General features: G+C 40.6%; 1 protein-coding gene across 1 annotated transcript; it reads left to right on the plus strand.

Moving 5' to 3' along the window:
* The first annotated feature begins 377 nt into the window (after positions 1 to 377).
* Positions 378 to 13,150, plus strand: LOC146648948 (uncharacterized). Its single transcript, XM_085387258.1, has 17 exons — positions 378 to 508; positions 638 to 763; positions 2,124 to 2,338; positions 2,476 to 2,569; positions 2,885 to 3,484; positions 3,586 to 3,637; positions 6,880 to 7,054; positions 7,148 to 7,371; positions 7,467 to 7,538; positions 9,383 to 9,588; positions 9,699 to 9,824; positions 10,547 to 10,654; positions 11,786 to 11,872; positions 12,067 to 12,099; positions 12,189 to 12,330; positions 12,422 to 12,475; positions 12,556 to 13,150. The coding sequence occupies exons 2-17, from the start codon at positions 638 to 640 to the stop codon at positions 13,074 to 13,076; spliced, it is 2,835 nt and encodes a 944-aa protein (XP_085243384.1). The 5' UTR covers positions 378 to 508; the 3' UTR covers positions 13,077 to 13,150.
* The last annotated feature ends 1,041 nt before the right edge of the window (positions 13,151 to 14,191 follow it).

A 14,191-nucleotide genomic window follows, 5' to 3' on the forward strand; every position in this document is an offset into this window, starting at 1 on the left:
AAAAAAAGAAAAAAGGATGCATGTCTGCCATTACCTGCCAAAACCGGAAGTAACATAATATTTTGTGGGAAACGTAGTTTTTCCCCTCAGGGCCTTGATGAACCTATACTGGTGGTTTTAAGTTATGTCTGACATATGTCTGTGCAGTTTCTGGGATGCTTAGATCTCAAAATGCACTGTTGGAAATTATTTTATTTTCTATGTTTTGTTTTGTTACTTTTCTAAAAACAGATGGTGATCTTTTCTAAAAGCGATAGGACAGGTGTGGAGGAGAGTGAAGCAAGAGAATGGGTTCCTAAGGTGGGCAAGAAAAATCCAGCTAAGTTTCTGTAAATATGTTGTTTTCACACATCCATGGAAAATGAGCAAAATATATATTTTTCTGCTCTAATAACAGTCTGTGAGCTCATCTGAAGATGATGGGACAGATGACTGGAAACCCACACAGGATGAATCTGAAGGCTATTCAGAAGAGGAGGAAGAACAAGAACGTAAAAGGATTCCTAAGGTAGCCATGAAAAACAAAACTGGGTGTCCTATGCCACAAAGAGATGTGAAATTCATCCTCAGTTTCAGTGCTTCCACAATCTATCTATCAAAAATTAGCCAAACATATTGTTGTCTTCTCTGAAAACAGATGGCGGCAGCATCTGAAGAGGATGGGACACATGATAGCAGACCCACACAGGATGAATCTAAAGATGATTCAAAGGATGAAGCAGAACATTTGGGACAAATGATTCACAAGGTGGCCATGGAAAAGGTAAAATTTGTTCTCAGTTTCAATGCATTCAACAAAATATGTCTTTGTATTCTTCTGCGTCAGATGGTCAGCTCATATGAAATATGCAAGGAGTAAAGGTATTGAAGGTACATGAGTTTAAATAGCTGGAGTCAAGCATCCAAAGCAACAAGCAGTGCAAAAGGCCAGGCAGGGGATGGCAGGGCTCAAGATGCTAAGATTTTGTTTGGGAGTGACCAGAATGGAGAAGATTAGAAATGAGTGCGTTAGAGAGACAGCTCATGTTGAGCGGTTTGGACACAAAGTTAGAGAGGCAAAGCTGACATGATTTGGACATATGTAGAAGAGGCATAGTGAATATATTGTTCCATATGGAGCTGCCAGGCAGGAGAGAAAGAGCAAGCCCTTAGAAGAAGTTCGTGGATGTAGTGATGGAGGATATAGATAGGGTTGGTTTGATGGAGGAGGCGGCTATGGATAGAATAAGATGGAGGCAGATGATCCACTGTAGTGACCCCTAAAGGGAGGAGCCAGAAGAAGAAGAAGAACTCAGCTCATTTGAAGAGGATGGAATAGATGATGGGAAACCTCCACCAGATAAATTCAAAGACAATTCAGAAAAGATGAGTTTAAGGAAGAAGTGAGTTAGCTCCAGTCCATTTTTTCAGAATCAGAATACTTTATTGATGCCTGGTGGAAATTATTTTTTTGTTCCAGTACATGAGTCACTTATTAATAAATAGCTGAAAAAGAAACATGTGTAGTTGTAGCAGTAACCAGTGTGTTAAGTGGATGCGTTGTACAGGGAGATGGCCACAGGCAGGAAAGATTTCCTGTGTCGTTCAGTGGTGCTTTTCGGTACTCTCAGTCTCTCACTGAATGTGCTCCTGTGACTGAGCAGCATGTCATGGAGTGGGTGGGAGGTGTTATCCAACATTGTCTTTATTTTGGACAACATCCGCCTCTCCGACACCACCTTGAGAGAGTCCAGCTCCATCCCCACAACATTACTGGCCTCACGGATCAGTTTATCAAGTCTGTTGGCCTCTGCTACCCTCAGCCTGCTCCCCCAGCATGCAACAGCATAGAGGATCGCACTGGCCACAACAGACTCGTATAAAATCCAGAGCATTTTCTGGCAGATGTTGAAGATGTTGTTTAGTGAGGTCATGAGGAGGAGTAGTAGTGGGAAACGTACTCATGATGAATTCAAAGACAGTATATATATTCAAAGAAATATAAAGGTCAAATCAAAAGTAGTCAGAATTACTAACAGTACTGCAGATAATTTATTTTCATTGGCATTTGTAAATATTAAGTAAGAGTAAGACAAAAAATACAACTTTTTTAGTAGTTGTATGCGTCTTCTTTTTGTGTACAGGGGGCGTTCGTGAGCAGTGAGTTGCCACAGAGGACAGAGGAACGGCAACAGGTTGCTGTCGCCTCAAAGTCTCAAAGGCATCACTATGTCAGAAATGGACACAAGTGTCCCATATGTGGACATGTATATGCTGATATTGTTCAGCACCTAAGAGTCACAGAGAAGGTGGTAAATGAAATTGAGCTGCTTCTTTTGAGCCAATTTTCTCATCGGCAGTAAGTGTCTTAATAAATTCTGAAAGAGACTAAATTTACATGTTTTCGAATCACTGCATTTATTTAATTGCTAACTTTTATATACACCCAATTTCTATTTCATCCTACTCAGCATTTTATTTTGACTATTTTTACAGCTTTTCTACAAATCTGGACTGTCCAGTCCGCTTATGTCAGTCAAAACATCTTAATCGGCTTGATAAGCACCTGGAAAAGGTCCACAAATTACAGGTATGTTATTGACTTTGTGGTGTCTCTGTGTGGTTTTTGTGTGTTGGTGAGGCAGCCCTTGATCTCTGGAATCAGATGTTTATGTTAAAGGGACTTACATTTAGCACCTTGCATTTTACATATTTGTTACTCTGGTGAAATGAAAGTCTTCCAGTTTCCATAGAAGAATACGGTGGTTCTTTCTTTGTCCGTATGCTGTATTTATATAATGTTCCTCGAGCTCTAGAAAGCATGTTGTGTGCATAGATAAAAACATGAAGGATGCCCAATTAATTAAAATCTAATCTTAATCCTTTCTAATGCTAACTTTTTCAGAAACCTATGATTAAACTTTACATGCAAAAGGCCAAGGACAGATGCGTTGCTAAGGAACTTGCACTTCTGAGGGTATCAAATCCCACACCGCAAATGGTCTCACATGTGGGTGAAGTGGATTATACAGTGATTGAGGAGGGCATCTTTAGGGCACTGGAGGCAAGGTCCAAGGTTGCATCCCCTATAGCCTCTTCCAGCAAGGCTCCCAGTGACCATGCTATACTGAACCATCGGCCTGCTCCTCCCTCTGACAGCAAGGCTCTGGGTGACTCTACCAGACCAAACCTACAGCCTCCTCTCTCTGCCAGTGACACTCTCAGTGACCACACCATCCCAATTATGCAGCCTCCTTCTATCTCCAGCAGCAAGGTTACTTGTCATTCAACAGGGGTATCTCCTGATGTTTTAATCCCAAGCAGTGCACCTTACTATGCAGTACAGCAATGGAGGGGACGTCCTCTCCCGAGGACACCTGCTCCTGGTTGCAAAAACTGTCAGATACTGTTCACTGAGCTACAGGTGGTGAAGCAGTTGCTAGAGTGTGAAATTGAAAGGAATCATGAGCTCAAGCAGATACACTCTTCAACCAAGCGTGCAAATGTGAGTATTGTTTACCTCCTGTGATTGTACACCTCATTGTGAAACATTCTTTCATTTACTATTGATAAACAAATCTGGTTAATGATTTTTTTTTATTTCAGGTTAAATATAGCAGACGGAAACGGTTTTCACTCAGCAAAGCCCCTCACTATGGTAAATAATATATCTTATCAAACTTACTACTGTAAATTAGGGGTGGGCGATTGAAACAATATAAATTTGGCCAACGATAGAGATTTTGACTATTCCGCTCTACCGCGATAGTGCATGTTGATGATGTCATAAAGCTGCGCCTGTTTTGGTCGAAAGCATCGTAGCTACAACCATTATCATCTGCAAATTATGCCAGGTAACAGTCATAGCAAAGAGATGAAGCACTTTTGAAATATGGGGAAAGCCAAAAACTGCGCTTCCTCCACTTGCGTAACATTGATTCATTAATGTTGAATTCTCTCGCAGCTGGTCTATTCCCATCTTGTTGCAGTATACAGGGAGTGCAGAATTATTAGGCAAATGAGTATTTTGTCCACATCATCCTCTTCATGCATGTTGTCTTACTCCAAGCTGTATAGGCTCGAAAGCCTACTACCAACTAAGCATATTAGGTGATGTGCATCTCTGTAATGAGAAGGGGATGCAGAGGGATGCAGCAGTCTCAAAATTGCAAAGCTTCTGAAGCGTGATCATCGAACAATCAAGCGTTTCATTCAAAATAATCAACAGGGTCGCAAGAAGCGTGTGGAAAAATAAGCGAGGTCAAGCGTGCAGCTGCCAAGATGCCACTTGCCACCAGTTTGGCCATATTTCAGAGCTGCAACATTACTGGAGTGCCCAAAAGCACAAGGTGTGCAATACTCAGAGACATAGCCAAGGTAAGAAAGGCTGAAAGACGACCACCACTGAACAAGACACACAAGCTGAAACGTCAAGACTGGGCCAAGAAATATCTCAAGACTGATTTTTCTAAGGTTTTATGGACTGATGAAATGAGAGTGAGTCTTGATGGGCCAGATGGATGGGCCCGTGGCTGGATTGGTAAAGGGCAGAGAGCTCCAGTCCGACTCAGACGCCAGCAAGGTGGAGGTGGAGTACTGGTTTGGGCTGGTATCATCAAAGATGAGCTCGTGGGGCCTTTTCGGGTTGAGGATGGAGTCAAGCTCAACTCCCAGTCCTACTGCCAGTTTCTGGAAGACACCTTCTTCAAGCAGTGGTACAGGAAGAAGTCTGCAACCTTCAAGAAAAACATGATTTTCATGCAGGACAATGCTCCATCACACGCGTCCAAGTACTCCACAGCGTGGCTGGCAAGAAAGGGTATAAAAGAAGAAAAACTAATGACATGGCCTCCTTGTTCACCTGATCTGAACCCCATTGAGAACCTGTGGTCCATCATCAAATGTGAGATTTACAAGGAGGGAAAACAGTACACCTCTCTGAACAGTGTCTGGGAGGCTGTGGTTTCTGCTGCACGCAATGTTGATGGTGAACAGATCAAAACACTGACAGAATCCATGGATGGCAGGCTTTTGAGTGTCCTTGCAAAGAAAGGTGGCTATATTGGTCGCTGATTTGTTTTTGTTTTGTTTTTGAATGTCAGAAATGTATATTTGTGAATGTGGAGATGTTATATTGGTTTCACTGGTAAACATAAATAATTGAAATGGGTATATATTTGTTTTTGTTAAGTTGCCTAATAATTATGCACAGTAATAGTCACCTGCACACACAGATATCCCCCTAAAATAGCTAAAACTAAAAACAAACTAAAAACTACTTCCAAAAACATTCAGCTTTGATATTAATGAGTTTTTTGGGTTCATTGAGAACATGGTTGTTGTTCAATAATAAAATTATTCCTCAAAAATACAACTTGCCTAATAATTCTGCACTCCCTGTACTAATAACTAACCTTGTATTGTGGAATAATCTCAGTTGTTCTCTTGACTGAAGTTTGGCCCGTGTATAGCATCTTGCTATGCGATTGCATTTGTCCCTGACCACCAGAATCCCTCACGTTAACTTTTATTGAGTGGAAACAAAAGCTGGTGTTCATCCTCCAGCTTCACTGTGCTAATGTTATGCTAACATTGCTGTGTCGCTGGCAATCACGTAGCACAACATTATATACCAGGTAGTCCAACTTCAGTAACCCTGCAAACGCCACTGCTGTTTAGTTTTCTGTCTTCAGAACGGAGCCCAGCAGGGGACATGGGAGAAAAAAATTAAGACTGACTTTTGTGAGATCTCGCAAAACTAACTCAGGATCTCGCAAAAGTTGAATTCCAACAATGGCGGCAGCTACTTAGTTGTAATGTTACTCTTTCTGGGTCACAAAATACACTTTTAAGATATTTTGAAGCGTGAATGTAGTTGTGTAAACGTCAGATACCTGCTCGGTTTACAAGACATCATATATTTGCAAATGTGCTCAGACGTTTTCGGAGATCTGACACCCACCATCTCGAAGCTAACAGGAGGTCGAGACCTACTACAGCCGGGAGGAACACCGCTCTCCCGGCACATCGTGCCTCGACCTCCCGGTCGGCTTCGAGCTGGCAGCCTTCGAAGAATGCAGCTAAAACTTTTGCGAGATCCCGAGTTTGTTTTGCGAGATCTCGCAAAAGTCAATCTTAATTTTTTTTCTCCCATGTCCCTTGCGGGGCTCCGTAGGAAGTGGTAGCAGAGCTGTACATTTTAATTAGTTTCAAAAATCTCCCAGAACATGGTATGTCATTTTTAGGTGAAAGAATTTAGACCGTTTTTAACTCTGTGTTCGTTTGACTTTGGGACCTGAAACAGACAGAGTTTTGGACCCAGATTACTCCGCGAAGCTCCTCACTACGGCAGCCGTAATGCTCCGACAATCCATCAAGCAGTGCGGCTTACCAAAGTTGTACTAAAACATTTTTTAACAGATTTCTGCACGCCCAAATCGGTTCGAGGTCAGTAAGCACAACCAGAATTCATACATAAGGCACACTCTGGATTTTTGAGAAATTTAAAGGATTTTAAGTGTGCCTTATAGTGTGGAAAATACGTTATACAGAAGAAAATAATATATCGCGATATATATCGTTACCGCATGTGCTTCAAATTATACCCCAATATGGATTTTAGGCCATATCGCCCAGCCCTATGTAAAATGTATTAACTGGAGAGAATCTTACATAGTATGACTGACCATCCTGGAATAGGAATTCTTACTCAGTTAATTTGTGAAGAGTGAGTTCTTCTAGGCTAAGAATTGTTCTTCATTGAGGTTTTCTTTATGCATTGAGAAGCTTGAAAAAATATTTGTTTTGTCAACAAAATCCCCCTGATGTAAAAGACCTGAGGTCTAAATATGAGTGCTATACAAATGTACTTTGATATGATGTCTATTCTTGCCTCATCAGTAAGACTGGTGGAAGAATTTAGGGTCCATGCAGAAGGTGTGAACCCTAGCAGAAAAATATGTGACAATGCAAAGCAGCGGGCCACCCATGTCATCCATTTTCTGGAATTCATGGCAGACCCAGCGATTCCAAACGTTGACCTTCTGTTTCTGAGGAACCATGGAAAAGTCCGTGAGTAAGTGTTAAATTTGAATGATTATTAGTTTCTATATACATGTGTGCATATACAGTTTAACACATGAACTAATTTGTATTTTTGACTTTGGAGTTTTCTAGCACACCTGCAAGCAAAAGGGTTTAAACCAACAACTCAGAGAGCTTATCTCATGGATGCTATTGCTTTCATGAAATATATATTAAACATGTCACCACCACAAGTCAGACTTGGAAAAAAAAGGTTCAACGCCCTTTTGGTCGAACTGAGGGCACGTTACAGAGATGTTGGCCGTGAAGTAGTCGTGCACCAGCTGAATGTGTGGAGATCTAAGTCTAGTACGTCTATAATACATATCTCCACCTCTTTTATTAACATTATGTCATTAAAGTAGGTAAACTGTCTAAGGGATTGTGCTTACATTTGTTTTCAGACAGACTTGTCCAAGCAGAAAAACATGCTTTGTTAATTGAAGAGGCTCCCCAGAAGATTGCTGCCGCACTGGGTATGGATCACTGCAACGCTTAAATCTGTAAATAGATTGTATAATCCCTCTTAAGTAAAATTAACAGACTCCATGTCTGGGTTAAGACATAGCACCTACAGATCTTTACATCACTGTGATCCACACATTGAAATGGATTTCATGTCTTTTCTGTCTGATGACTACGTTTCTCTGATGTCCAGTTTAAATTGAAGAATAATGTGGAGCTTGGTTAAAAACACATCACCATTGCAGTGAAATATGTGCAGCTCTGGATTAAGATGGAGCCCTGCACATTTTGATCTTGTTATTTCTGGAATGATTGGAAAGATTATTTTCAATATTATGGCTAGAGTAAAGTGTAAGAGCTATTTGCACTTATAAAGAATAATACTAAGACTTTTACCTTTATTGTTTCATAAAAGGTGTCCACAATTTAGAGGTTAAGGGCAGGCACATAAGAGGAAAAAAAAAAATCCCAAAAAATAATCAGATTACTTAAACTCTACTTATCCAACTAGGCTGCTCTGAGGTAATGTTGAGTTTGTTCTTTTCTTTGGTGAAGAGAGGTTGGAGGAAGGATGAGCAATCAGCTGGGCATCTACTGGAATTATGATGTAAATTAAAATCCTTCTAAATTAACCCCCTAACACAGCAACAATGAGCAGACGAAAAGGAATGAATTCACAGGTTGGACAGGTTTTCAACTGTGAACCCCTTCGATCCAATCTTTTGGGCTGCTCATCTTGCAGAAGACAAAAATCTTTTCTTTACCTCACTTTTTCACCTTCTCACCCTTTCTCCCCCCTCTCCTACTGGACGTCACATCTTCTCACACCTTATCTATCAATGTATATCTATCTGACAAGATTTGACAAACAGTTAAAAATGTTTAAACTTGTAAAACGCTTCATTACATTTTCATTGTTATTCTTAACATAAAGAATTCACATTGAATCACATCTGGATGTAATCCCCTACATTTCATTCAGTTTATGTGATTCTACTTCAGTTAGATTTGTCTTTAGGACATTTTCACATGAACATTCATTGTAACATAATCCAATTTTCAATTCAAATGCTTTTTAGAATTCAGTTAATTGCCATTTATTTCTTTACTTTTTATCCAACTTGTTTTATGAAAACATACATTTTGTTTGCCAGATATTCTTTGAGATTAGTAGCTCCACTGTGTCACATTATACATCACACACCAAGGTCAGACACTCTGAGGCCTGTTATTAGAATCACTGTTATTCTATTCTCTCATTACACACACACACACACACACACACACACACACACACACAAAGAACTCAGTCATTATAACAGCCATTTGTACTACTCAAACACTTTTGCATTTGTTATCAATATATTGATCAGATTTACATTGTGATTTCTCTTAGATTAAGAATAAAACTACTTTATAATTAGGAAAAGAGAGAAAAGCTCTGTTTTAGCACTCTGATCATTTTTTATTACATATGTTTTATATTTTAAGACCTTTGAACCATTGAACTCATCCAAGTGACTTCTTCAGTCTCAGCTGACTGCAGGTTTCCCCAATCTTTTATAAACAGTACATTTGCATAATGACTGAAACCAGCCCACTGAAGGAACAATGGGCTGGGAGGTCAGTTCCTTAATATTAATTATGCAAATTCTCATGACCATTGATTAACAACCACTGACCAAAACTCACTGATCAATGGCCATAAGTAACATTTAGAGTGGCAACATTTATGTGCCATGATGCCATCACAGCCAACAGATTTTACCAAGGTTATTTAAAAAAGCGAAAGTCAAGTTATACATTTATCTATACACTTACATTTACTAATATTTAGTAATATTGCTTTGCACAGCTGAGGACCCTGCAGAGGACACACTCCAGAGCCGAGCACTGACAACAAATGCAATTCCAACATGTGCAGCAAAGAAAAGGAAAAGGAGAGAGGACAGAGGATCTGTGCAGGACGAGGACAGTGAAGGATCTGAAAAGGAAGAGCAGCAGTCATCAGGAACAGAGGAGCTTTTAGACAGAACGCTGTTCCAGTGTAGCAGTAACAAGGTATGTGTGCCCTGATTCCCTTGGTAAGAGTTTTGATTGGTTGCACTTCTTTCATATATAATCATTTACTCCATCATGAACAAAACATATTTAATTTGTACCATAAACAGATGGTGAGCCCAGGTCAGGGTGAGGTTGCCTGTAGTGCTGGAACCACAATAAACGAAACTAAACAGGATTTGAAAGAGGAGGTGGAGCATCTACAAAAAGTGACATACCAGTTGCGCAAGAGAAAAGTATGTAATGTATGTTCTTGTACTTGTTTTAGTGTTTTTTTTGGGTCTGTGTTTCCACAAGCCCCGCTAGTTTAGAGACTTATTCCTCATAAAGAAGACAAGACATAACAGAACATCTTCAACTCGCTAGCTAGGGTCTTTGGTCAAGAACCAGCTCTTGGAGCTCACGCTCCTAGCCTGTGTCCAGCCCAAAGTCCTTCAAAGAGCAGCTCGCTGGCAGCTATTTATTGACAAACTGTTACAATATACATCACAGCAAAAGCACCTCCCTTTGTAAAACCTCCCAATGGTTCTAAGACAAGGCACTATGTGTGTGTATGTGTAAACATCTGTATGCATGTGCAAGAATGTGTGTCTGTATGTATGACTTCCAACTGTTTCTAACAACATCATTAGTCATAAAATTGTAATCTCCCCCACACCCAATATATGGTTCAATTCCTGTATTGGTTCACCATGCACAAAACTGTGAAGCCATACAAAGGGCAGGAAGCTTACCAAACATCAAACAGAATCTTCACAAGGGACGTGTCTACAATAATCCTCCCCCAGCACAGAGTGGCTGGAGAGGTGGGCAGAGACAAAGGAATGTCCTGATCCTATAGATTGAACTCAGACCTTACAAATTTAAGAAACACAATGACAACATCCAACAATTAGACTTAACAGTTTTCACTGATTACTAATCTTTTACCTTTTTATTTTTACTTTTCTAAAATCAGATGGTCATCTTTTACAAAAATGATAGGACAGGTGTGGGGAAACTCACACAGGAAGACAATCCAGAAGAGGAGGAGGAAGAGGATGAAGCGAGAGAATGGGTTCATAAGGTGGGCAAGAAAAATCCAGCAGTTTCTGTTTCCACACATCCATGGAAAATGAGCAAAATATACACAGGGTGGGCCATTTATATGGATACACCGTAATAACATGGAAATGGTTGGTGATATTAAAGTCCTATTTGTGGCACATTAGTATATGTGAGGGGGCAAACTCCTGAAGATGGGTGGTGACCATGGTGGCCATTTAGAAGTCGGCCATCTTGGATACAACTTTTGTTTTGTCAATAGGAAGAGGGCCATGTGACACATTAAACTTATTGGTAATGTCACAAGAAAAACAATGGTGTGCTTGGTTTCAACGTAACTTTATTCTTTCACGAGTTATTTACACGTTTCTCTTTGTTCACAGCCATTGACTTGTCGAATGGCTGGCCTAGCAAAAAAAGTAGTGATGGAGGATATAGATAGGGTTGGTATGACCAAGGAGGTGGCTATGGATAGGATAAGACTGAGGCAGATGATCCACTGTAGTGACCCCTAAAGGGAGGAGCTAGATCAGGGGTGCCCAATCCCGGTCCTCGAGAGCTACCGTCCTGCAGCTTTTAGATGCATCCTTGTTCCCACACACCTGAATCAAATGAATGGCTTGTTATCAGGCCTTTGCCAAACATGATGGCATGCTGAAGAGATCAAACCATTTGATTCAGCTGTGTTGGAGTAGGGATGCATCTAAAAGCTGCAGGATAGTAGCTCTCGAGGACCGGGATTGGGCAGGCCTGAGCTAGATGAAGAAGAACTCAGCTCATTTGAAGAGGATGGAACAGGTGATGGGAAACATACACAAGATCAATTCAAAGACAATTTAGAAAAGATGTGTTTGAGGAAGAGGTGAGTTAGCTGCAGTCCATTTTTAGTGAGGTCATGAGGAGGAGTAGAAAGCTGCAGTAATGATCGTACTGGTGTATGTATAACACCAGCAGTGAGTTCTAAGTACTTGGAATGTCCTAAAAGTATTTGCTAGGAAATCAGCACTTGTAACTTTTACCAAATGCTTTTACTCACAAATAGGGGGCTGAAGTCCATTCCTGGCAGTTTGATTTGTTTCTAAAACCATAAATACCAACATGAAGATGGTTTATAATTTTTTTCTTCTTGCATTTCTGTGTGTTATATGTACAGGACAGGGAAACAGCGATGAGCTCATTACCATTACAACACCAAATACCAGTTGTTATTCTGAATTCAGTCACTCTCAAGACACCCATGGTAAGAACAATTGATAACAAATGTCAACAAAACTGTAAATCACACCTGATGACATTTTCTTTTACAATAAAGATATGTATGTTTTGAAATAAGATCTTTGCCTTTGTGTGAAACTGATTACATTTCAAGTTTTCTTGTACTGAGGTGTGTGATCTCAAAATTGCTTTAACAATTGTTTGACCATTTCTCCACAGATGGACAAGGTCGCAGTGGAGGTCCCTCCTGGTGTAAGAGCACTACAGCATAACAAATCTGAACATTACATCTAGATGAGCTAAAGTAACCTTGTTTTTCTTTGTCAATCATAATTTTTCAGATGCAGCAGGTCTATGTAAGCCAAGACACAGCAATGACTGTGACTCAGAGTTCAGAAAAAAGTGTGATTCACCAAACCAGTTACTTGAAGAGGCTAACTTTTCATCAGTCAACTCTCTTTGACGACACCATACCCAGATCTGGTAACTGGAAACCAGCAGCTGTAGTAAAAATACACAAGTTCAAAGAACTTTAAGGTGGAGTGGTATTTATTTATTTCTCATATGGTCTTAGATAACAACAAGAAAGACCAAAGTGGAATGTCATCTGCAGCAATAATAACCTCAGGTAAATATTAACATTATATTGCACAATATGAACAATGTTAAGTTAATCAGTAAGTAAATGATTATTTTCTTAAAATAAAGAACAACTGGAGGAGAAAGAGATACAAGAAGAGTCTCTGGAGAAGATGAAGAGTGAAGGCAAAGAAGGGAAGAGAAAAGAAAATGTACAGCAGGAGCCTCTGGAGAAGATGAGCGGCAAAAAGAAAAGGAAGGAAGAAAAGATACAGGCAGAGCCTCTGGAGAAGATGAGCGGCAAAAGGCAAAGGAAGGAAGAAAAGATAAAGGCAGAGCCTCAGGAGAAGATGAGCGGCAAAAGGAAAAGGAAGGAAGAAAAGATACAGGCAGAGCCTCTGGAGAAGATGAGCGGCAAAAGGAAAAGGAAGGAAGAAAAGATACAGGCAGAGCCTCAGGAGATGATGAGCGGCAAAAGGCAAAGGAAGGAAGAAAAGATACAGGCAGAGCCTCTGGAGAAGATGAAGAGTCAAGCCAAAGTAGGAAAGAGAAAAGAAAAAGTACAGCAGGAGCCTCTGGAGAAGATGAAGCGTGAAGACAAAGTAGAAAAGAGAAAAAAAAAGTACAGCAGGAGCCTCAGGAGAAGATGAGTGAAGGGGGAAAGGACTCTGAAAATAAGGTGCAATTTATTCCATTGCTCCCAGTAAGCCCAAGAAATGCCTTATTTGAGGGCTTTTGCATTGTATTTGTTTTTGAAGATTCCACTTTTTTATTACATAAAAGAGTTGTTAATAAAAAGTGATCATCTAATACTGTGTCCAATGAGTTACTGTCACGTTTATTTTCTGGAATCACTGGTGCTCTCAGACTTGACATTATATAATTCCACCATATGTGAGATCAGTCAAATTAAGAAAGGAGACATGCTTCTTGAAGAAGTAAAAGTCAAAGCTTAAGATATAATGTCAGTATGTAAATGTTGAAGTTTTGGGGTATGTTGTACTATACAGTCAAACCATTTGATGCCATTTGGTCCTATATCTACACAAGTTTCAGTTGTAAAATCATAAGGCTAATAAGTTCACATAAACTTCATAACTTAATCAGAATGTACATAGAGGTCCTACCACTGGGGGAAAGACCAAGCACCACATTTTCTGAACCACTTGCTCTCATCCACATAGGGAGCCGCATTGAACTTGTTAATCTAATAAAAGAAAAAGTGACCTCAATTTTGCAGCGGTTTGTTCTCCCCCCTGCCTGACTTTAAATGGTAAATGGCCTGCATTTGTATAGCGCTTTTCTAGTCCTTAAGGACCCCAAAGTGCTTTACACTACATTCAGTCATTCACACACTGGCGATAGCAAGCTACATTGTAGCCACAGCTGCCCTGGGGCGCACTGACAGAAGCGAGGCTGCCGGCCACAGGCGCTACCGGGCCCTCTGACCACCACCAGTAGGCAAACATGGGGTTAGTATCTTGCCTAAGGATATTTGGCATGCAGCCAGGAGGAAGCCTGGGATCGAACCACCGACCTTCTGATTAGTGGCTGACCTGCTCTGCCACCTGAGCTACAGCCACCCCAGAAACTTACTTTGCTTATAGAGTGGTGGTGGTCAGAGGGCCCGGTGGCGCCTGTGTCCGGCAGCCTCGCCTCTGTCAGTGCGCCCCAGGGCAGCTGTGGCTACAATGTAGCTTCCTATCGCCAGTGTGTGAATGGGTGAATGACTGGGGTCCTATGGACTAGAAAAGCGCTATACAAA

The sequence above is a fragment of the Rhamphochromis longiceps genome, linkage group LG17, assembly GCF_057381845.1.
Source record: "Rhamphochromis longiceps isolate RC_006_pf linkage group LG17, R_longiceps_female_GT1.1, whole genome shotgun sequence".
NCBI lineage: Eukaryota > Metazoa > Chordata > Actinopteri > Cichliformes > Cichlidae > Rhamphochromis > Rhamphochromis longiceps.

Coding starts and splice junctions, on each gene's coding strand:
- LOC146648948 (XM_085387258.1), top strand. CDS start 638: ATGGCGGCAGCATCTGAAGAGGATGGGACACATGATAGCAGACCCACA. Junction 2,570..2,884: donor AAAAGGTCCACAAATTACAG/GTATGTTATTGA, acceptor TAACTTTTTCAG/AAACCTATGATTAAACTTTA. Junction 12,476..12,555: donor TGCAGCAATAATAACCTCAG/GTAAATATTAAC, acceptor CTTAAAATAAAG/AACAACTGGAGGAGAAAGAG.